Source organism: Macrobrachium rosenbergii, chromosome 47, assembly GCF_040412425.1.
Source record: "Macrobrachium rosenbergii isolate ZJJX-2024 chromosome 47, ASM4041242v1, whole genome shotgun sequence".
Classification (NCBI taxonomy): domain Eukaryota; kingdom Metazoa; phylum Arthropoda; class Malacostraca; order Decapoda; family Palaemonidae; genus Macrobrachium; species Macrobrachium rosenbergii.
Genome location: NC_089787.1, coordinates 21,744,805 through 21,768,123, shown reverse-complemented (window position 1 = coordinate 21,768,123; position 23,319 = coordinate 21,744,805). Strand labels below are relative to the sequence as shown.

The 23,319-nt window shown below is 37.5% G+C and overlaps 1 protein-coding gene across 1 annotated transcript in view; it reads left to right on the top strand.

Moving 5' to 3' along the window:
- The window catches only part of LOC136830604 (G1/S-specific cyclin-D2-like), a 56,722-nt gene extending 46,274 nt beyond the window's left edge, over positions 1–10,448 (top strand). Inside the window, exon 4 of the mRNA XM_067090159.1 lies at positions 5,398–10,448. Coding sequence (XP_066946260.1) covers positions 5,398–5,735 — 338 coding nt within the window. The 3' untranslated portion in view covers positions 5,736–10,448. The remainder of the gene's footprint in view (positions 1–5,397) is intronic.
- Positions 10,449–23,319: the final 12,871 nt, after the last annotated feature.

Genomic DNA, 23,319 nt, shown 5'->3' with positions numbered 1-23,319 from the left:
GAGAGAGAATTTTGATAATATTCGCACCAGGGAGAGAGAGAGAGAGAGAGAGAGAGAGAGAGAGAGAGCATCACAATTACGCGTTAGAGTTTCTCTCCGAGTCAGAGAGGCACTTTTTACAGAATTGAGTAAGAGAGAGAGAATTTTGATAATATTCGCACCAGAGAGAGAGAGAGAGAGAGAGAGAGAGAGATACATCACTCAGGTAACGGTACTTGCTAATCTATGTGGGGAGAGATTACAAACAGACAGACAGAAAGCGGGAGGCCTACTCAAATGCCCTTAGGCCTACGCATATTCCTCTCATGCTGTATAGCAAAGCGATTAAACCTTGGATTTACATATCACGACGTTGAAGACTCTGAGAAGCCCTTTGGCTATCAGTTCAATATCTCGTGGGTAGGTGATACGTAGGTCCTGGTTCCTACCTAAAAAGGAACCACGAATTATGATTGGTGATGGTAATGATGATAAATATTCTTGAAAAAATCATAGACAGTCGTGTTTAGATTTTGGGGCCTTCAATCACGTGTTCAGTTTTTCGGGGGTCCTACCTACATAGCTCATTTAGGCACCAGCAGCGTACTATAATCTTAGATATTATGTAGATTATTTAGGTAATTTTGGAGGGATATGTGCTAATTTCAAGCGGTCCTGAGAAATCTAAATCTCCCACACACCTCTCACCTCGTGGTCTGCGCAAGGCTTAGGGACCCACGTGTTTTTGGGCGATTTGGATATCACATAACTTAACTTTAAAATAGAATCCTGTTGAATTTTTTATTAACTAACGTTAGACGCGGTTTCATTAATACTAGGGTTTATTTTTATGCTCTGTAGTCATATAATTTAGATAATTTCTTTCTCGAGTTTAGCAGGACCAAAATATCCTTGATATGGTTTTAACTTAAAGTTGTTTTCCCAATTTCAAGTTTATTGTACAGTTGAGGTCCACTTCATGTAATTTAATTGTAGGGGTGTTTTTGCGGGCACGACAAATATTAACAGCAATCTTAAAATCTGAAATAGAAATCTAATGGTCATTACGTGCTTTTAATAATCAACTGTAAAAAGAATTACGTAAGTTTCCCCTAACCTAAATACTACAAGTACACCAGTTCCATGGCGTAACAAAGGCATAATACAATCTCGAGCCCCAGCTCAGCGAGTTACGCCATGGTGTGTGCGTGGTTGTTTCCGAGGAGAGAAAAAAACACGAATCGGCAACTGGCATCCCACCATCGTCGGCCATATTTAAAAGGACCAGGTGATAGTATAGTAAGGGAACCGCGTGGCAATAGAAAACGGGAAGTGGCATGGACCCAGTCTTATGAAATGACACGCCTGGGTAGAAAGAACACGTTTATTATGACAGTTTTGGATTTTGTGGAAGTACAGTGCTTCTGCTGCTGTTTTCTGTAATGTCAGTAGTTTTTAGATGCTTGCCAGTCTTCTTCGACGTGTTAACATAAAGGTAAATTTATATTTTTATGGGTAACGTGATCCTCCAAGCCAAGGCTGTGAAAGTTTAAAAGTCCCCCGGTGGTGGACCCCGACGCTTACAGTATAATATAGCCTTGGGGCTTTGTACTGACAATGCGCCCTCTCAGGCCGTCTGGTGAGGAACCAGACTTGGTATTTCGCAGACGCGAACTTGTGAAATGTATATGAAAAGTACCTTTTGGGTTTTCAGTTCTATTTCGTGTCCCTCGAGGGGAATTTTAAGACATTTGATCGTCATGATGTGTTACCTTGTCCAAACGTCTGTTTATGTACAGATTATTTGGCGTAAACAACTTGCTGTACCACGTGGTCTGGCCAGTGTTCAGGGTGAGTGATGGGGAGAGAGAGTTAGTTAACATTTGTAACTTTTACTTCTTCATTAACTGAGAGGCACTATGTTTGAGGGATAAAACTAGTGTGTTTTAGAATACACGTGAATATCCCAAAGGCTTTTTACAAAGAAAGAGGAGTTGGAGAGAGAGAGAGAGAGAAAATATGACATTCCTTCAAAACAATCAAACCCTTAGTTAAAGATCAACCATCCCAGCAGGAAACGCGAGTATCAAACGGGACATGGAATTTAACTTTTTTATATACTTTTTTTAATAATTTTTTTATGTCGCGTTGATGAGTGCGTTCTCTTCCCGGACGTTTGCATCCCTCTCCCTACCCCCTTTTCATATTTTAAAGGCCAATGCAACAGTGACCAAGAGCCGGAAGTAGGGAGAGGTTATGTCCGGGCCAGACATAATTTGTCCGGAAATTCAAACGCGGTCGTAAGTAGTTATCCCGGCGTGATGCGTGAACAGGGTTGAGAGAGAGAGAGAGAGAGAGAGAGAGAGAGAGAGAGAGAGAGAGAGAGAGAGAGAGAGAGTGGAATGGGGGAAGAGGATGTTCTCCATATATGATGCTATAGAGAGAGAGAGAGAGAGAGAGAGAGAGAGAGAGAGAGGGTGTTATTCTCACATGCTACACAGAAGAGAGAGAGAGAGAGACCTGCTTATACCTTTCCATATCATTTCCTTAATAAAAAAAATTTTTATTCGTTTCAAATCTTTTTTTTTTTTAAACGAGAAAAGTGCGACTGATGGCGAAAGGTGTGGTGTTGGAGTTGGCGCTGGAGGCGTTGTTGGCGTAAGTGTTGGAGAAGCAGCAGCTGCGAACTGCTACGCGTTCGGGGTTCGTTCCCAGCCATTGTAAAACAGCGTGTGGAACTCGAGACTGCTGCCTCCACCAGAGAGCGGGTTGTACGTGCACAGACCCATAAAAACCGATCCAGACGAGAGAGAGAGAGAGAGAGAGAGAGCTGTCGAATACCCAGATGTGAATATCGTAAAAATGATTTTTCCCTGTCTCACAGTTTTGTTAAAAAGTCCTCTCTATCTTGATTTTCCAGAGAAAAACTCAAACAGCGTAATTGGGAATGACATTATCATTATTCTCTCTCTCTCTCTCTCTCTCTCTCTCTCTCTCTCTCTCTCTCTCTCTCTCTCTCTCTCACTCAATTCTGTAAAAAGTTCCTCTCTAACTCAGAGTGAAACTTTATAATACGTAATTGTGACGCTATTCTCTCTCTCTCTCTCTCTCTCTCTCTCTCTCTCTCTCTCTCTCTCTCTCTCTCTCTGTGAGACACAACTACAAAGCAAAACAAAAGACCAGGTCCAGGACAATAGCGGTCGGCCTCCGGAGGGACAAAAGGGCTTCGCTGGTCCTCCTCCTCCTCCACCAGTAAGTAGGAGGAGGGGAAGGAGGAGGAGGAGGAGGAGAAGTACTTTTGAGGGAAAGGGAGAGACATTTGGAAGGACTGCTGTTCCTGCAGCTGACGTGGCCCTCTACTGACGGAGAGTCGTGGCGTTAAGGGCGGTCTCATACTGAGAGGCAAGGTTGAGGATTTTGGGGGGGGAGGAGGTTTATGAAATGTTTGAGAATTTTTTCCAAGTATTTTGGGGAATTTTTTGTGGGAGAAGTTTATTAATTTTTTGTAGAGCTTTTCGAAGTTTTGGGGGAATTTTTTTGTGGGAGAACTATCAGATTTTTTCAGAACTTTTCGAAGTTTTGGGAATTTTTTGTGGTAGAAGTTATCAATTGTTTTAACTTTTCGATGTTTTTGGGGGGAATATTTTGTGTAAGAAGTTTATCAATTTTTTTAAACTTTTCGAAGTTTTTTTCGGAATTTTTTGTTGGAGAGGTAGAATTTTTTCTAAGTTTTTTTTTATTATTTTTGGGGGGAAGATTTATAGAAATTTCGGAGATTTTTTGGGGTGATTTTCTTCGAAATCTCAAACATTTAATTTTTTATATAAATACTGGGAGATTTGATGAGTTTAAAAATATCTTGGGAGTAATATTGTAATACTTTTCCTCAAGTTCTTCGAAATCATTTTTTTTTCTTTGGTACTGGAAATCTAAGAAATAAGCCTGTTAATTTAAGATTTCCTGAATTCAAAGGTTTTGGAAAACTGAGCAGTTAATGCAATTTTCTTAAGTCTGAAGATATTTCTTACATTTTTGAAAGTTGTGGGAAAAAGGATTGTCGAAAATTTGGCAATTAATATATTCTCTTAAATCCAAAGATTTTTTTTTTTTGGGGGGGAATCGTGGGAAACAGCAGCATCAGCTACTCTATGTTTTGAGGGAGTCATTACTGATAGGATTGCAACCTCCTGCCGTCTCCACAGCACACGGCAATTAACCCTAGGACGCCACATTCATCCTAACGTTGATATGCAAAATAGAGGGAATGCTTTGAATACTGATTGTGGGCCCCCTTACTCGAAATTTGTCCTTCGTGTACACAACGAGGACCCAAAACCTTCAGATATACATCAGAGGGGAAATATACTCATTATTCGCAGGATTTTGAAGGATTCTTGTGCCTTCGATAAAACCGCTTGAGGTCTCTAATAGATGGCTGTGGTTTTCTATGAAAAGCTTTGTATGTCTCGGGTCCCCCTAAAACATTGACCCCTTCTCTCTCAGACATGGCCCCCACCCCTTGTCCTTGTGAGGTTTTCAACGCCCCATACGTCCCTTTGGGATATTTCTCCTTTCTCTTTCTCACCTTCCTTTGTTGTTTGTTGCTGGGTTACCAACGCAGACCTGTGCATTTTGGGGTTTCTTGACGAAGTGTGGTTGGGAAGGTTTACGTACGGAAGGAAGTTTTTTTTTTTTTTTTTTTGGGGAAATGGGGTGGTTTTGTATTGCAGCTTGTTCGTATTTGGTTTCCGTCGTTTCAGAGGTGAATTCTGTACTGCGTCAATGGTTCTCTGGTCGAGCCGTTTAGTACCTGATTTATGGTAGTCAGGTACTTGTTGCTGTAATGTCACACTGGATTGCTTCGTGTTTTACTTTTTAAGTCCAATTTTGTGTAGTTAATACTTGCGTAGTTTTTTCATTGCCATTTTATGTGCTTAGGTTTCTGTTTTGTTATTAAAACTGTTTTCTTAATTTTTTTTTTTTTTTTTTGCATTTTGAATGTATGTATTTCACTTTTAATATTAAGTATTTGCAGAGAGTTTGTAAAGGTTTAACTTGAAATTATTGCTGACTAGAATTTATTTTCTATTTTGGTTTTAATATAAATACCTTTTAACATATGCACTTTTCCAACTTTCATAATCGAATGAATATTACCTTAAAAAGTCTTCACAACTGATTAAATATTGTATAAAAAGCCATTTTACGAAAAAAAAAGAATTGATAGCTGAATACTCTATATCACTGAGGGGATATCTGAATGTTTTATACTTTAAAGGCAGTGACGATTCTTATTCTCCAAAGCTCGAAGGAGAATTTATTACTGAATATTTCACCAACCTTTAAATGCAACATCACCACCTTTACCCTCGACAACTCTTTAAGTTAAAACGTCCTCCTCTCTTTCTCTCCTTCCAGAGCCGGAGTTCGTCCGCGTGGAACCCTCCGCCGTGGCTGTGGCCTCCATTGCAGCAGCTGTTCGCGGGCTGCACGTGTCGGAATGGCCAGCTGTCCTCGCCAAGCTAGCAGCTTCAGTCAACCTAGACCCCGAGGGCCTCCTTCCTGTGGTGCAGCAGATCGATCTCGTGGTCGAGAAAGAGATGGCCATTTTGCCCACAAGTGGCCAGCAACAGTTGCAGCAGCAACAGCAACAACAACAACAGCCATCCACGCCCACGAATAAACAGCAGTCCACCTCCATGGATTTCTTCGACGGGAATGAGACGCCCACTGATATCGGGGACATCCACTTTTAAAGGATATATAAGAGTTCTTCTTGAAGCTCATCTATTTTGTAAACAAAGCGGCGGCTGCTGCTTCTTCTAATTCTTCTTCTTCATTTCCAGTAGTTGAAAGAAGATGGTCGCGTTCGTAGGAACTGTGTTGAAGGACTCCTAGGAAAAGAAGTCATGTAGTTCTTCTTTTGTAGCACAAACACAAAACAGAAGCGCGTTGTCCTCAGGGGAATAGTAAGAAAAATAAAATGCAAACCAGCTGGTCTCAGTAGTAAGCCTCTTCATGTTCATCATCACTCTTCATCTTGATTATCATCATCACCTCTTAAGCCTGCAGATGCTACATACGTTTTGGATGCTCGAATGAGCTCAGCCTACAGATTTTGGATGCTGGAATGATCTCAGCCTACAGATCATGGATGCTCGAATGAGCTCAGCCTACAGATCATGGATGCTGGAATGAGCTCAGCCTACAAATTTCGGATGCTGGAATGATCTCAGCCTACAGTTCTCGGATGCTGGAATGAGCTCAGCATACAGATCTCGGATGCTGGAATGACCTCAACCTGCAGATGCTATATCTCATGGATACTGGAATGAGCTTAGCCTACAGATCTTGGATTCTGGAATGACCTCAACCTACAGGTGCTGTATGTCTTGGATACTGGAGTGAGCTCAGCTTGCAGATGCAGATCCTGGATTCTGGAATGCCCTCAGCCTACAGATGCCATTTATCTTGGATGCTGGAATGAGCTCAGCCCACAGATCTTAAGATTCTGGACTGACCTCAGTCTACAAATGGATATCTGGGATTCTGGAATGGCCCCAGCCCAGAGATGCTACATATCTTGGCTGCTGGAATGATGGCTTACAGGTACAGATCCGGATTTCGTAATGAGCTCAACCTGCAGATGCATATCCTGGATTCTGGAATGAGCTCAGCCCACAGATGCATATTCTGGAGGACTCTGGAATGACTGACGGAGGATGAGGCCACTCTAAAATCCTCAGCAGGTCACTTTTCAGTATCCTACACCCCTCCTACTAATGGCAGCTGCGTGAGTCCTCGCTACTCTTGATGGAATTTGAAATACACTTGGCAGAATGGATTAGAGTATCGAAGTCCACCCCTCACCCCCACCTGATCTCCCACTTCGAGAGAGGCGTTTTTTTTTTTCTCTTCATGGAGGGGAGTCTGAACTAAACCAAAGAGCTCTTTTATATTTTCTTAACCCCCAGTTTGAAATGGACCAGCTGGTAGTAGTGTTGCATCCGAGTGCCTTTTTTATTTGGGCACCAACTTGCCAGAAGTAAAGAAACGATGTCATATCCTTTGTGATGTTGGCAAGCCAGCCACAGCCAGCAAGCAGTCGCTCTTGCACTGCACGGAAGCTGGAAGTGATCAGATAAGTGATCACGCAAATGATCACAGGAATGTGATGAGCGCTGTTGTGCTTTTGCCTCAAAACCAAATGGTGTAGATCTCAGTCATTTATTGTATCCAGTCAAAGTCAAAGTTTTTCCTTTTTTTGTGAACTTCCTTCCACTGGGCAGAAGAGTTGGAAAAGGATTTCCAGTGGCTGTATTTTTTTTTTTTTAATGGAAACAACAGCCTTAGTATGCCCACTTCACACTGCCTTTCTCTTGCTTGCAGATAGATACCTCTTAGAAAAGTTAAAAAAAAAAAAAAGACATGAATAAAAGACAGTTGTATAGCAAGAGCCTCGTTCTAAAAGGCAGTGCCTTTTTTTTACATTATTCTTATTTCTGATTACGTAGCCTTTTGAACACAGTGAAATGAAAGTGAAAAGGCTCTCGTCATAGACTTATAAGACTTAACAAGTGGATCGTCTTCCGTGCGTCGAGTGATTCCAGGAATAATTGTGAAAATACATAAAAAAAAAGTGACTACAAGAATTATTGTGTATTTACGTTTTTGAAAATGAATTTTTTCTTGGATTTCCAAATACGCGTGACACAGTTGATCATTCTACCTTCTGTGACATTGGCAATCAATCAGGTCTTCGTAGAGACATGTGTGGGAAACAAAAAAGTTGAAAGACAAAAAAAAAAAGGTGCTGACGTCATGTGTTTATCAGATTCTCATATGTGCTCGATGTCAGTCGGGTGATAATTCATTTTATTCATTCCAGTGATGATAATTTTTGTAAATGGGGCCTACCCCTCTTCCCTCCCCCAAACATATGTCAACATTGATGAATGCAATTATTTTTTATAGAACGATTTATATATTTGCGTATGAATGCTATGTCTCAATGCGTGTGCACGTGTGTAGGTATGTGTGTGTGTGTCACGGACGATGCTGTATGTGACTCATACACAGACATACACACACACAAACTGGGAAAATTAACACATGCTTCTGATCTCGTCGACTGTGTATGAAAAGGCAAACGCAGTTTAACTCTTTATTTGTATAGATTTTTTATGTATATATTGTGCATAATTGTTAATATTTCTACTTATAATAATACGTTATTCTTATAATATATACATTGATACAAAATACATCAAGTGATTCCAGCGTCACGTATTTTTTTCATATTTTTATTTTTTTTATGTTTTTTCATGTTTTGTTTTTTATGCTTTTCATATTTTTTATTTTTATTTTTTCCATATTTTATAATCTTCCGTTTCATTCTGTAATGGTCTCCTTTTAAGTGTTCAATATTTTGTGTTCGGTCTTTCGTTCAAAAAAAATTATTTTGATTGAGTCTGGAACACTTATTGATGAAAAAAAATAATTTTTTTATGTATGTCAGCTATTTCCACGATGCCTTTTGAAATGACACTTGTGCCTTAAAACTTAAAATGCCTTTTTTCTATATTGAATATAAAAATATTTTGTTGATATGTGGATAAAAAAAATTATTTTTTTGTAAATTTTTTTTGTTTATACGAATAAGAGTGCTTTGATTTTGAATTTTTTATGAAGAAAATATATATTTTCAGTTCAAAAGAGGCTACTTTAGTGTATAAGACTAAATGAAACTAGAAAAAACTTATTAAAAATTATAGGATAATTTCACAGTGAAAAAAAATTATCATCAAAAGATTATCAGATAATTTCAGAGGAGAGCAATAGACAATTTTTTTTCTTCTTTATTTAGTTTCCAAATACTATTGATGATACTATCACGCTTGACAATTGTACACTATCGACTAAAACTGTTAAATTCATTCTGTGGTCGACGGTTATTGCTCTACAGAAAATTAGGGACCTCAGTGTAAACAAACACGATGTTAAGTGGAGAATTTTTTTTAAATTTTTTTTTGTTAGAAATTTTTTTTATTTAATTTTTTTTAGGAATCGTGATTTTTTTTAGCCGTGACCTGGGTTTTTCTGAAACCGTGACCTGGGTTTTCAGGTGTTTTCTAGTCGTTTTCTTCTTCTTCTTCCTGGTTTCTAGAGGGATAAGGTGTCCACGCGATGATGATTATTATGATATAAGAAGATTTTATATATGCTCTCTCTCTCTCTCTCTCTCTCTCTCTCTCTCTCTCTCTCTCTCTCTCTCTCTCTCTCTCTCTCTCTCTCTCTCAGACAGCCAGCAGCCCTCGAGACCAACTAATATTAATTTAACTTATTTTCATTAGTTCGTATTTTCGTATTTATTTCAGTCCACCGCTTATTTTTAATACGTTTTCCCGTGTTTTTTCTCATATTTCCCGTGTTTTTTTCTTATTCCAAAGGGCACCTATCCCCTCAAGAAACAAGTCTCTTAAGTGTTTTTTTTTTTTTCTGTAAATGTAATTATATTTTGTACCTCCTTACGTTTTGTTTGTGGTCTAAAAATGGCCGCTTATCGATAATATGAACTTCACGCATTTTTTTTTTTTTTTATCCTTTGCTCACTTATGCTCATTCACATCTCGTCAGTATTGTCCCACAGTGACATTTGCGGGTTAGAGGTTTTTTTTTGATAAGAATTTTTTTTTTCTGCTATAAGATCAGGTTTTTTTTTTTTTTTATCATGTGCTCACCTATGCTCATTCACATCTGCGGGTTGCAGTTTTTTTTGTTTTTTTTTTTTTGGGAGAGTTTTTTTTTATTTTTTCAAAGTTTTTTTTAATGGGATTTTTTTGGGAAGCCCAAATGGGTCAGAACAAGTCATAGAATATTTCTCTGTTTCTCGAAGGAAAGCTGAGTTTTTGTAGATGATTATATTTCAGTTTCCTCAAAGAATGTTTTTTACGGTGATTTTGAAAGAAGGTTTTTCTGCATCTTTGGTATTTCAGTTTTTTAATAAGACCAGGACTGGTTTTGGTTTTTTCACGAGAGACGAAAGAGGTTTTTTGTGATATAAGGATTGTGTTTTAAATCAATTTAGTTTCTGCATGAGAAACACATTCAGTATCAAATTGCAAAATATAACCAGTGTTTATGTAGGAATAAAACGTGATAATTTGAACGGAAAAGTTCCAATATATATTTTTTTTAATACCTCTACCTGCCTTCATCTTTCAATATAATATTTTGCAAACTTTCCACATGTACTTAGATTTATAGAAGTGAAGTTTTTTCTTTTAATTTATTGAACATTTATTGTAAAGGGTGGGGTTTTTTTTTCAAGATGGTGCTCTTGAAAAAAATGCTGCCCCACCCTACATTCTTTCAGGAATTATTTTTTTTTTACGTTTATATATGTCAATTGTAATTATCTCTTATTGTAATGAGTTTTTTGATGAATAAAATTTTGCAGCAAAGTCAAAGTTCCATCTTTTTTTTCGCCCTTTGTAAAAAAATTTTTGTTTTAGAAAAGATTTGTATTTGTGTTGTATTCTGTGTGAAAAATTATATTTTATGATTATTAAATACAGTTATAAAATAGCAAAAATACTGATAAGTGTCTTAAAAGTGACAGGCCCAATTAATATGCATTGAAAGATACATCTTATTCATATATATATATATATATATATATATATATATATATATATATATATATATATATATATATATATATATATATATATATATAATTATTTATGACCAGTATACATTTCTTAAAAAGCAAATAATTATAAATTGGATGAAACCAAATCTAAAGCAAAAAAAAAAAAGATGCATATACAATAAAGTTATATGTATAAAATCAGAGTGTAATTAGTGGATACATTAATGAATACACGTATGAAAAGATACGTGAATGACAGGAATCATAAAGGATATAGGAATAAAACCAGTTATGAAGTAGGAAGAGATACATGAATTTTATATTAATAAAATCGAAAGATACTTAAAGAAAATCAATAAAGTGATACATAAATGTAATTATGTAGTTAGATATATATGAATGTGTTCAATGCAAAAAAAAATACAAAACTACAGTTATTGAAATTATACAAAATGCAATTGAAAAAATTTCTTAAACAAAAAAAAAGGTCAACCCACCCAGTTGCAAATTTTGGGTAACCAACGCCTTCTGACGTAATGAAGTAAGATGTAGGGCCAGCAACCTCACCCCTAAAGGTTTCCTGAGATACCGGAAGGCTTCTGTGGACCTCTGGCCTTTGACCTCGCCATAAAGGGGTTACTGATAAGACCAGAGAGAGAGCTGCTGTCGTAGGCTTTATAGTGATATGAAGAGAGAGAGAGAGATAAGATTCTTTCCTTCCTCACAGAAAGCGTTGGCAAGATTCTAAGAAAAAGATAGGGAGGCAAGATAAAGATAAAGATAGCACTCTATGATGTGTTGCACTTAAGATATAAGTAACACATTTCTATAAGCTTACTATGTAATATATATATATATATATATATATATATATATATATATATATATATATATATATATATATATATATATATATATGCAGCCACGTGACCCCAAGCCTTAGTTAAAGAGAAAGAGGCTACGTCCTCTCTCTCTCTCTCTCTCTCTCTCTCTCTCTCTCTCTCTCTCTCTCTCTTGAACAGCTGGCCGTCTTTCTTCAAAGGAAATGAACACCTTCCAAGACTGATAACGCGGATTAGAGATTCTAATTGCATCACTCTTCAGCTGGCGAGATGCTGGCCTCTGATTGGTCAAGATGCTCGTGACGTCAGCAGTACCAACCTGGCAGCTGGGCTGCTGATAGGCTGGGAGGCGTGACGTCACTGGCAGGTGTTTACTAAATAGTCGAGTGGGATGCTGCGTCATAGGAAGAGTTGCCAAGGTTCATTTTCTTTTATAGCATTACGAATAGTAATAGCACGCTGCCAAATAATGATTTGGGGGGCTCACTGGGCCAAATACGACGCCAAGGACAAAAGTCTTGCTTTGAAAGTGTCCATGATAATGTTAAAAGCAATGATAAATGAATAGGTAAATGAATAACCACGCTTCGTAATTGTAAGAGGGTTATTGCCAGGTAGGTGGGTACTGACTATCTCGCATAATACTACTTAAATTTACACCTTTGTGCAGGCAGTATTCACTCATACACACACACACACACATATATACATTAGTATCAGACGACTTATTACGGTTCATGTAATTATTCAGTTATATACATTCACGTATTCTCATTTTAAGTCAATTACAAAATCACAATTTATCAATTTTGGTATATGGAGAGAGAGAGAGAGAGAGAGAGAGAGAGAGAGAGAGAGTCAACTTGCAGAGTTGTGGAGAATGAATCAAATATTTTTTATCCGAATTATATGTCTTTAACATAGTAATCAATTGCTTGGAAGGGTACCCCAACCTTCTCTCTCTCTCTCTCTCTCTCTCTCTCTCTCTCTCTCTCTCTCTCTCTCTCTCAGTATACACGCTAACATATCTAGGAGAGGCGAGGAAGCAAACGAGCCAGGCTATAAAACATTACAGCTGATACATACATATATATATGTATTTCCATTATCCATAATGACCTATAACTTTCACCAATATCCACACAATACTTGGCTACAATTCCCACTGCAAGCCTTGAATCCGCATGGGAAGCAAATAAAGAAACTCTCCATCCCCTAGCGAGATTCGAACCAACCCACAATAGCACGAGCGAGGCCAATCTACTTTCTTTTACAACAGATCAGTCTAATGTAGGCCACCAAATTTCACATTATAGTTGATGTCCTGGCCCCCTGAGGTCCTTGATAATTCATGGCCGGTCATTCGTGGCCCGGACCACGTTTGTTTATCAAGTCAAAAAGAGCCACTTGAGGCTAGGACGTCACAGTCTCTGAGTCTGGAAGGTTCAAGCAAAAATTGCTAATTTCTGAGACTCATTTATGCAATGGCTCGTTCGGGCTGCGGGCGAGAAGGACTTGGAAGGGACGAGTCTCTCTCTCTCTCTCTCTCTCTCTCTCTCTCTCTCTCTCTCTCTCTCTCTCTCTCTCTCTCTCTCTCTCTCTCCTTAAAATAAAGCTGTAATCTCATTGTGTTATTATTTTTTCCATAAAATCACGGTTCTGAAATCATAATTCTCTCTCTCTCTCTCTCTCTCTCTCTCTCTTCTTAAAATAAAGCTATAATCTCATTGTGTTATTATTTTTTCCATAAAATCAAGATTCTGAAATGGTAATAATCTCTCTCTCTCTCTCTCTCTCTCTCTCTCTCTCTCTCTCTCTCTCTCTCTCTCTCTCTCTCTCCTTAAAATAAAGCTGTAAAGTCAGTGTCATTATTTCTTCCATAAAATCACGGTTCTGAAATCGTAATACTCTCTCTCTCTCTCTCTCTCTCTCTCTCTCTCTCTCTCTCTCTCTCTCTCTCTCTCTTTAACAGTCTTTTTCTATGAATTCTTATCAATACAAAAAAAAAGTTTTATATCAAACAAATTTATCATCCTGACGTGTTGTCTTCCTACTATGCATCCTGCGACGCCAGCAGGACGAACCATATCAATCAATCAATACATGTCTAATAACTGAAAAGTATCGCAAATAATTCATGCATGAACCACCCCAATTATTGAATAATTATTATTCTCCACGAAAGGAAATTATCATATTTATATTTACTATCATTTTTGAGGGAAAATGATCATTTCTGTATGCAAATGTATACGCTTATATGTATGCTTGTATATTGTGTGTATGTTTAGCGTGCGCGTGTATACAAATGTATATTCTGAGAATTCTATAAATTACGTATACTTTTGTTTAATTTTGTATATATACATACATACATACATATATGCATGCATAGCTCTTATACGTAAGAATCCAAAAAGTGTGATTAGATTTAAATCTAGACATAACCCTTGAAACAAAAATTGAAAAATATATAAATTATTATTATTATTATTATTATTATTATTATTATTATTATTATTATTATTATTATTATTATTATTATAAGCAAAGCTACGCAAGCATATTTTGTAATTTTACAACATTATGTAATACCAGTCTAATAACAACTCATTAATAAGTATTATAAATAAATCTGATAAATACAAAAGCATTTTTAGGTACCTCGACCACTCGACCGTCTTTTGTCGAAGTGATAGCGCCGATCATTCGACGGAAGTCGTCACTTGACCGTTGATCGAAGACCGATTTCTTTTGCGAGTCCTCTATCAGTTATGCTGAGAGTCTGTGCTTTGCTCGTCGAAAAATGACAGGTAAAACATGCGCCGAAGTTTCTTCGGCGTGATCGAGTTTTCTGTACAGCGTATTATCAAGGCCACCGAAAATCGAGCTATCTTTCGGTGGTCTCGGTATAATGCTGTATGAGCAGCGGTCCATGAAACTTTAACTAATGATCGGTGGTGGCCTGGCCTATACTTCGTCTCTTAATTTCAATTCCCAATTCTCAAACCTCGGTCCCATCTTTACCCAAAATTTCAATTCCCAATTCTACAACCTTGGTCCCATCTTTACCCAAAATTTCAATTCCTAATTCTACAACCTTGGTCCCATCTTTGACCAAAATTTCAATTCTCAATTCTACAACCTTGGTCCCATCTTTACCCAAAATTTCAATTCCTAATTCTACAACCTTGGTCCCATCTTTACCCAAAATTTCTGTTCCCAGTTCTACAACCTTGGTCCCATTGTTACCCAAAATTTCAATTCCCAATTCTCAAACCTTGGTCCCATCTTTGCCCCAAATTTCAATTCCCAATTCTATAACCTTGGTCCCATCTTTACCCAAAATTTCAGTTCCCAATTCTACAGCCTTGGTCCTATCTTCGCCCAAAATGCAGTCTGATTTCACTTCGAATTTTAACGCATCTCTGTCCGAAGTCTAATTTGATTTCAACACCTTCCGGATGAGAGGTGCATTGTGGGACGTCTCGTGAAGAGGTTTATCAACGCAACAATCAGATATTGGTCCGTGGTACAGTTGGCTCCTTAAAGTTATCTTGTTGGTGCAATAAGAAGTACTTCAAATTGATTGTGAGGTTCCTGTTATTATTATTATTATTATTATTATTATTATTATTATTATTATTATTATTATTATTATTACTGATAAAGGCAGGCCTTGTCTTTAGAGATCTGAACAGCTGATATCTTAGTTCATCAGTTTGTTCCATATACTAAAAAATGAAACAAAAAAATGGTTTAAGGTTCCATGAATACACTAATGCACATATTCGACCAGATCTCTCTCTCTCTCTCTCTCTCTCTCTCTCTCTCTCTCTCTCTCTCTCTCTCTCCCCGATTTTTAGATCCATACTTAAGCAGAGCAGGAATTTTGACAGAATTCCTTTGAGAACTGAATATTGTCCCACAGCAAACAAGATGCTCCATCTCTTCTGGTCATAAATCTTACTTGATCTTTCATAAAGAATCATCAGATTTTTGGAGCAAAATCAAGCTTATTGTTTTATTTTATAGTAACTTATAATAACTGCGGGGAATGAGGGGCTTTCTAATACTATTCAGTAAGTCCTTCAGACAGATTTAAGACCCAGACGACAGATATAAGACAGTTCTCACGTGACTTCCACGAAATCACGCATTGATTAAACGGCCTGTCCAGACACAAATAGCACGTGCTAACACGTGTCACAAGGCAAGGCCCGGCGCGACATTTGCCAAAAAGAGTTTTTTTTTTTTTTTTTTTAAAGCCAGGCGAAAGTCATACGCATAAATATCAGAGACGGGTGTGTCTTTTTTTTTTTTTTTTAAGGGAACCAACTGCCAAAAACCAGAGGGGTGGGATCATTAGTGCACATGTGATACACACGGTCGTAAATTTAGTTTGACAGATTTTCCAGCCCCTCGTGTAATGCATTGCTAAGCACTTTGCCTTCTCTCTCTCTCTCTCTCTCTCTCTCTCTCTCTCTCTCTCTCTCTCTCTCTCTCTCTATCTCTCCTTTAATCTCCCTTAATCTCTCTCTCTCCCTAAATCTCTTCGTCTCCCTCTTTATCTCCCTCATTTTCTCTCTCTCTCCCTCTTTCTCTCCCTCTCTCATTCTTTCTCTCCCTCAAACTTTCTCTCTCTCTCTCTCTCTCTCTCTCTCTCTCTCTCTCTCTCTCTCTCTCCTTCAGTCTCTCTCTCTCCCTCTCTCTCCCTCTTTCTCTCCCTCAATCTCTCTCTCTCTCTCTCTCCCTCTTTCTTTCCCACTCTCTCTCTCTCTCTCTCTCTCTCTCTCTCTCTCTCTCTCTCTCTCTCTCTCTTTCCCCTACTTATACGAGCGAAGCGAGCTACAAGGTTGGGAGCTCTCTCTCTCTCTCTCTCTCTCTCTCTCTCTCTCTCTCTCTCTCTCTCTCTCTCTCTCTTATTTGATTTGCAGTCGTTTTTCCCAAGCAGGGCTCTGCGTGGGAGATGACTCATGTTACTGGTCACGGGGAGTCACATTTTGCGACACTGTACCTGTTGATTTGGGAGAGTGACTCATGATATCTGGATACCTGTTACCAGGTGAGGGACTTGGTGTCACTGGTTGCCAAAGAGGGCATTCTTTGATCAGGACCTGTTGCCTGGCACTTGGTGTCAATAGTTGCTAAAGTAGTCCTTCTTTGACTAGGACCTGTTTCCTGGTACCTGGTGAGTGACTTTGTGAAACTGGTTGTGAAAGAGGCTCTTCTTTGACTGGTGCTGTTACCTGGTACCTGGTGAGTGACTTGGTGTCACTGGCTCAATAAAAACCCTTCTTTGACTAAGACCTGTTTCCTGGTACCTGGTGAGTGACAAGTTTCACTGGCTACACAAAAGATCCTTCTTTGACTAAGACCTGTTTCTGGTACCTGGTGACTGACAAGTTTCACTGGCTACACAAAAGATTCTCCTCTGACTGAGACCTGTTTCCTGGTACCTGGTGAGTGATTTAGCGTCACTGGTTGCAAAAAAGATCCTTCTTTGACTAAGACCTGTTTCCTGATGGTGACTGACAAGTTTCACCGAGTACCCAAAATATTCCCCTCTGACTATAGAACCGCTCACCAATTAAATTCACCAGTCATTACCTGTTACCTGGTGAATGTATTCCCTCCCCCTACCCCCCTCCCTCCCCCAGGGGCATCCCCCCTCTTCCCTGCCACCTCCCACCTTCCCAGGGGTCTCCCACGACCTGACATCATCGAAAACGACAGAGAGAGAGAGAGAGAGAGAGATCTAGAATTCTCACAGGGAGCCATTTTCCCACCAGGTGAATTTTTACACTTGCGCTGTTCGTCACTTACTGGTAATTTTCTCACTTAACGGAACGTAATGACACAGGGGCACATCCATCCCATTGATATCAATTACCATTATAGCGTTTATTACGTAATTAATGGTGTGTAATTTTTACGGAGGTGGAATGCTACAGTATCGTCGTCAGCAGCATTTAGCAGCTGTAGTAGCTGTTGTGAGAGTTAAAATCATTCATTGTATGTGTGTGTGTGTGTGTGTGTGTGTGAATCTCTCTCTCTCTCTCTCTCTCTCTCTCTCTCTCTCTCTCTCTCTCTCTCTCTAAGCTTTTGGGCTAATTTGTCCTTCTCTCTCTCTCTCTCTCTCTCTCTCTCTCTCTCTCTCTCTCTCTCTCTCTCTAAGCTTTTTGGGCTAATTTGTCTCTCTCTCTCTCTCTCTCTCTCTCTCTCTCTCTCTCTCTGTCTAAGCTTTTGTTTTGTCCTTCTCTCTCTCTCTCTCTCTCTCTCTCTCTCTCTCTCTCTGTCTAAGCTTTTTGTCTAATTTGTCCTTTATCTCTCTCTCTCTCTCTCTCTCTCTCTCTCTCTCTCTCTCTCTCTCTCTCTCTCTCTCTCTCTCTGCTCTAGCATTTTTTTTATTATGAATTATGACACAAAACAGATGTCCCCTTGCGGTATGAAAAGCTTTGGAAACCTATATTTCCCTTTTTGACTGATGTCAGTCAATGACAAATTACATTTTACGGAAAATTACACAAACTGAAACTTGAATAAATGAAAAAAATATTTATTTATTCACTTTCTGCTTACGATTGGCGAAGCCTGTACTCCTAACCATTACTCCTAGCTATTAGACAGTACTTGTGCAGAATCTGTAACTTAAAGTAACGGTAGAGAGGGCAAGGATTCGTGATTTTTGAGGGGGTGGGGTTTTTGGGGGAGGGGAGGGGGGTTTATCCTGGAAGGAAGGGGAGGGGGTGGGAGGTTTCAGCTTCTGCATAAAGCCTCGAAATTTTTGTCAAGTCTTAAGGAAAGGAAATTGTCTGCATATACCTTTTTTTCCCCAGAATATGTTGATTTAGTAACTGGGCTTGGCCAAGCAATATTTAGACGATTCTACTGTGTAGATAGCTACAGGTTCTGCTGTATAGATAGCTACAGGTTCTACTGAATAGACAGCTACAGTCTCTGTCAAAGAAAACTATTGTGCCGGCTTTGTCTGTCCGTTCGCACATTTCTAGTCCGAACTTTTTCAGTCCGAACTTCTTCTGTCCGCAATTTTTCTGTCCGCCTTCACATCTTAAAAACTACTGAGGCTAGAGGGCTGCAAATTGATATGTTGATCTTCCACCCTCCAATCATCAGACAGACCAAATTGCAGCCCTCTAGCCTCAATAGTTTTTAATTTGATTTAAGGTTAAAGTTAGCCATGATCGTGCTTCTTGCAGCGTAATAGGACAGACCACCACCGAGCCGTGGTTATAAGTTTCATGGGCCGCGGCTCATACAGCATTATACCGAGACCACTGAAAGATATATCTATTTCCGATGGCCTTGATTATACGCTGTAGCGGCTGTACAGAAAACTCGATTGCGGCGGAGGACCTCCGGCGCATTTTTTACCTGTTTGTTGTCGTGAAAGGTATAGAGTTGAAGCAGGTGGTCCCTAATTAGCTGTGTCCTTTTTTGCTGTGCCAGACGTCGCCGCTGCGTGTTTGAAATGCAAGTTTTGCAAGTGCGTGTTTGAATGTGTTTAGAAGTGATGTCTGAACACTTTTAAAAGGTATTTATATCAGACCTTTGGGACACACTGAATAAGAAGTTTTTATTGAAGTTTTGTTGTATATAATGGAGTAGAGTAATGGTTAAAATGAGAGAGTATGTATTAAAGGACTTTGTATTATATATATATATATATATATATATATATATATATATATATATATATATATATATATTTTACTAAAAGGACCACATTCAAACCGGATGGTATCTAATGGAGTATTTATTCAGAAAAAGTTACAAGCTTTCTTGTTTGTCCAAGAAAGCTTGTAACTTTTTTTCTGAATAAATGCTCCATTAGATACCATCCAGTTTGAATGAGGTCCTTTCAGTAATTCTACTATTGCACAGAACAATTGTGTATGTGATAAAGTTAATATATATATATATATATATATATATATATATATATATATATATATATATATATATATATATATATATATATACATATACAAGGGTACTGATTAAACTAAGACTTTATTGAAGGACTCATGAAATTCTGAGTGAAAGAAACTTTGAAGAATAATAAAGTTCTTCCGAAATAATGACTCAGAAATCTATGAAGGTATATATATCATCGAAACCCTTTCGAAAAAGTTACTACAACTCTAAATATATAGTATAGCAAAACCTCTCACGAATCGTCAAAAAAAAATCATTTTGAGGTTCAGAGTCGAATTCATCAATATAAATAACCTTTAAAATCCGTAATTTATTAAAAAAGGAAGTACTTACGCCCAATACATTCGTCGGAAATTGATAAATTGCGTACAAGTGCAACTCGAGTTTTGCAACAGTCTTCCCCAAAAGGGTTATTTATCAACTCAAGCTTTGCATTTTAATGAACAATTACTGTAATGACACACACATACACACTCACACACACACACGCACACACAAACACTTGGCTACTGTAATGAGCCAATGGTCCTCCCTATTAAAAGGGCCTTTTGCAAGAATTTTTTAATATATTATCTTTCGTCAGACATGACCCTGGGAATTTTATATATTTTATTTCATGACGTCATTCGCTATATAACTATATGTCTGTGATATTTTACGTTAGTGTACTTATACTTTTCCTAATCTTTCTACCATCAGCTGCTTTGGGAAAGCCTAAAGCTGCGTATACGGAACGAAAACGGCATTTGTAACGCCAGTTCTTTTTTTAGAAAAATGGTCTATCAGTCAACCAGCCTAACACCATACATCATACGCCGTAGGTCTATCTGATTCTTATCTTAAGCGGAACTGGATTAATCCGTGGAGATAGGCCTAGTGTGGAGAGTGTGATGATGATAAAAAAATAGATAAATATATATAAATATCTAAATAAATAAATAAATATATAAATGAATATAGATATCTAGCAATGGAATTCACTTGTTTGGGTATTGGGTAACGTCAAAAATATAAATATTTTATCGAAAAATATATATATATTTTTCATAATTGTTATCTATCTATATATATATATATAATACATATATATTGTATATATAAATATATATATATATAATATATATATATACAGTATATATATAACCTCCCTCATTAAGAAAGCACGAAAACATATGGCCAATATATCAACTTTTATCACCCCGCCCAATTTTTTTTTTTTTTTTTTTTTAAATCTAGATGCATCAACAAACAGAACAGATCCTTAGCTTCGAATAATGACTTGATCTGGGAGATAGCAAAGTAGGTATGGAGCATCCTGTAGGACAACATCCTAGCATCCTATGTAATAGGATGATAGGTTGATAAGAAGGATAAACACTCTACACCGGATGAGGAATGGCACGTGGGTGCGTGAGTTTTTGTTTTGTGTGTTTTTTTGTGTTTTTTTATGATCAGGATGGACAAGTTTTAACTGGTGATTGGGAGACGCCATAGATTTGTTGGTGAATAAAAGTAAAAAATAAATAAAAATTCTTAAAGACTGTCAACTTTCAATTTAAATTGCATTATTGAATTTCAAAATGACTTTTGATGTCTGTGAATCAAGATGAATTTTGGTGAATAAAAGTGAAAAAATAATAACTAAAAATATTGAAGATGTTATACCTTCAATTTACTTTGAATTATTAAATATAAAATTGACTTTTGACGTTTGTGAATTAAGATGAATTTCAGTCTTTCACTTATTCTTATAATACGACACAGAAAAATTAACTGACATAAATTCACATTTGTTGGTGAAATGAAAGTAATAATAATAATAATAATAATAATAATAATAATAATAATAATAATAATAATAATAATAATAATCCAGAATTCTGAATTCTGAGGTCATTATTACTCATTACCCTTATTTTTCAACATAATTTTCGTCGACCAGATTTACAGAGGATGGACACTGCCTTACCTTAATAACGCTTCTCCCTCTCCTCTCCCTCTCCTCTCCCTTACCCCTTCCCCTCTCCCTCCCCTCCTCCAGACAAAAGACAAAACCCCCTCCCCTTAGGCGTCAAAACAAATCTAAGATAAGATCGACAGTCACACTCCCGACTCGTGGAGCAGAGAATGTGATTGGGGGGCTTCAACCCCCATCCTAATATCCCCACTCCAGTATCTCCCCATCCACATCCCATCACATCTCACATACCTCCCCCACCACAAAAATCCATCCCCCTCCCTATAATGACGTGGCGTGATTGTATGGGAATGTAAATTAAAACGAAAAAAGAAAAAAGATGCTATCATTATGGCATCTCTGTCGAGCTGTTTGTTATGAATTGATCACCTGGTTATACAGTGGCGTTGAAAGCTAACAAACAAACAGACAGGCAAACAAACAACACAGACACACGCAGATAAACACACACAAACACGCTTTAACACACACACACACACAAACACATGCAAACACACACAAACACACGCTTACACACAAACACATGCATACACACACAAAAACAGGCTAACACACAGACACAAACGTTCACAAACACACACACTCTCTCACACACACAAACATTCACAAACAAATGCAAACACACTTTAACACAAACACACACAAACATTCACAAACACAAGCAAGCTAACACAACCACACAAAGGGACAAAAATTCTTCTTCTTCTTTCTACTTTATTTTTTTTGTTTAATCTTCCTACTTTTTATTTTTTTTTAATCTTTCTACTTTTTCATTTTATTTTTTTTTTTTTGCTAATCTTGACACCACACCACCTCGCGCATAAGTAGACAGCTTGCCGGCACTCAGTCACACTCCAGCTTTGTTTGCTATGGAGATTGGTCAAGCCTGGTCAACAAAACCGAAGCTTCCAGGAACCTCTACAGTATACCTCTGTTTGATGTCGGACGGTGGGAGAGAGAAAAAGAGAGAGAGAGAAATATGTTGATCATTGTGTTTTAAGGTCTCTCTCTCTCTCTCTCTCTCTTTGTATGTCTTAGCTTTTAACTCATTTGTCCTTCTCTCTCTCTCTCTCTCTCTCTCTCTCTCTCTCTCTCTCTCTCTCTCTGTGCTCCTCATTCATCGAGCTCTTATTGGTTCCTCTTTTAGACACTCTTTCCTAGTTCTTGTTTACAGAAGAAGAAAAGAGAATGATTTGAGAAATGGGAGAGTGATTGTATTTGTTTTGTTTATTTTGTTATTTTTGTCTTTGTATATTGCTGTTATTCATCGTTTTAATGACACAAAGGATATATATATATATATATATAAAGGATATATATATATATATATATATATATATATATATATATATATATATATATATATATATATATATATATATATATATATATATATATGTGTGTGTGTGTGTGTGTGTGTGTGTGTGTGTGTGTGTATTGAAATCAATGGCATTGTTTGCAGATAGTATCTTCTTATCTTCATATCTGCAAACAATGCCATTGATTTCAACAGAAATTGCATGAGAGAAAATATACCCAAATAACATATATATATATATATATATATATATATATATATATATATATATATATATATATATATATATATATATATATATATACACACACACACGCTGAAATTACCTTGAAAAAGGAACAAATTGACTTATTGGACTAAAATTTGCAGCAAATTTCTCTGTGTCTTAAATATTTCCCAAATTAAATGCACGAGTTTTGAATCAAATTCACAAAAAAAAAAAATTCTGCGCGCATGCGCACGTTCATCCAGTTATCTAGAATACGGTAGATATTCATACAGTTATCTAGAATGTCATAAGCAATAATCCAATTATCTAGAACACTCTACACCTCACGTGGTGCACTGTAGGCATTACTTAAGGTTCTTA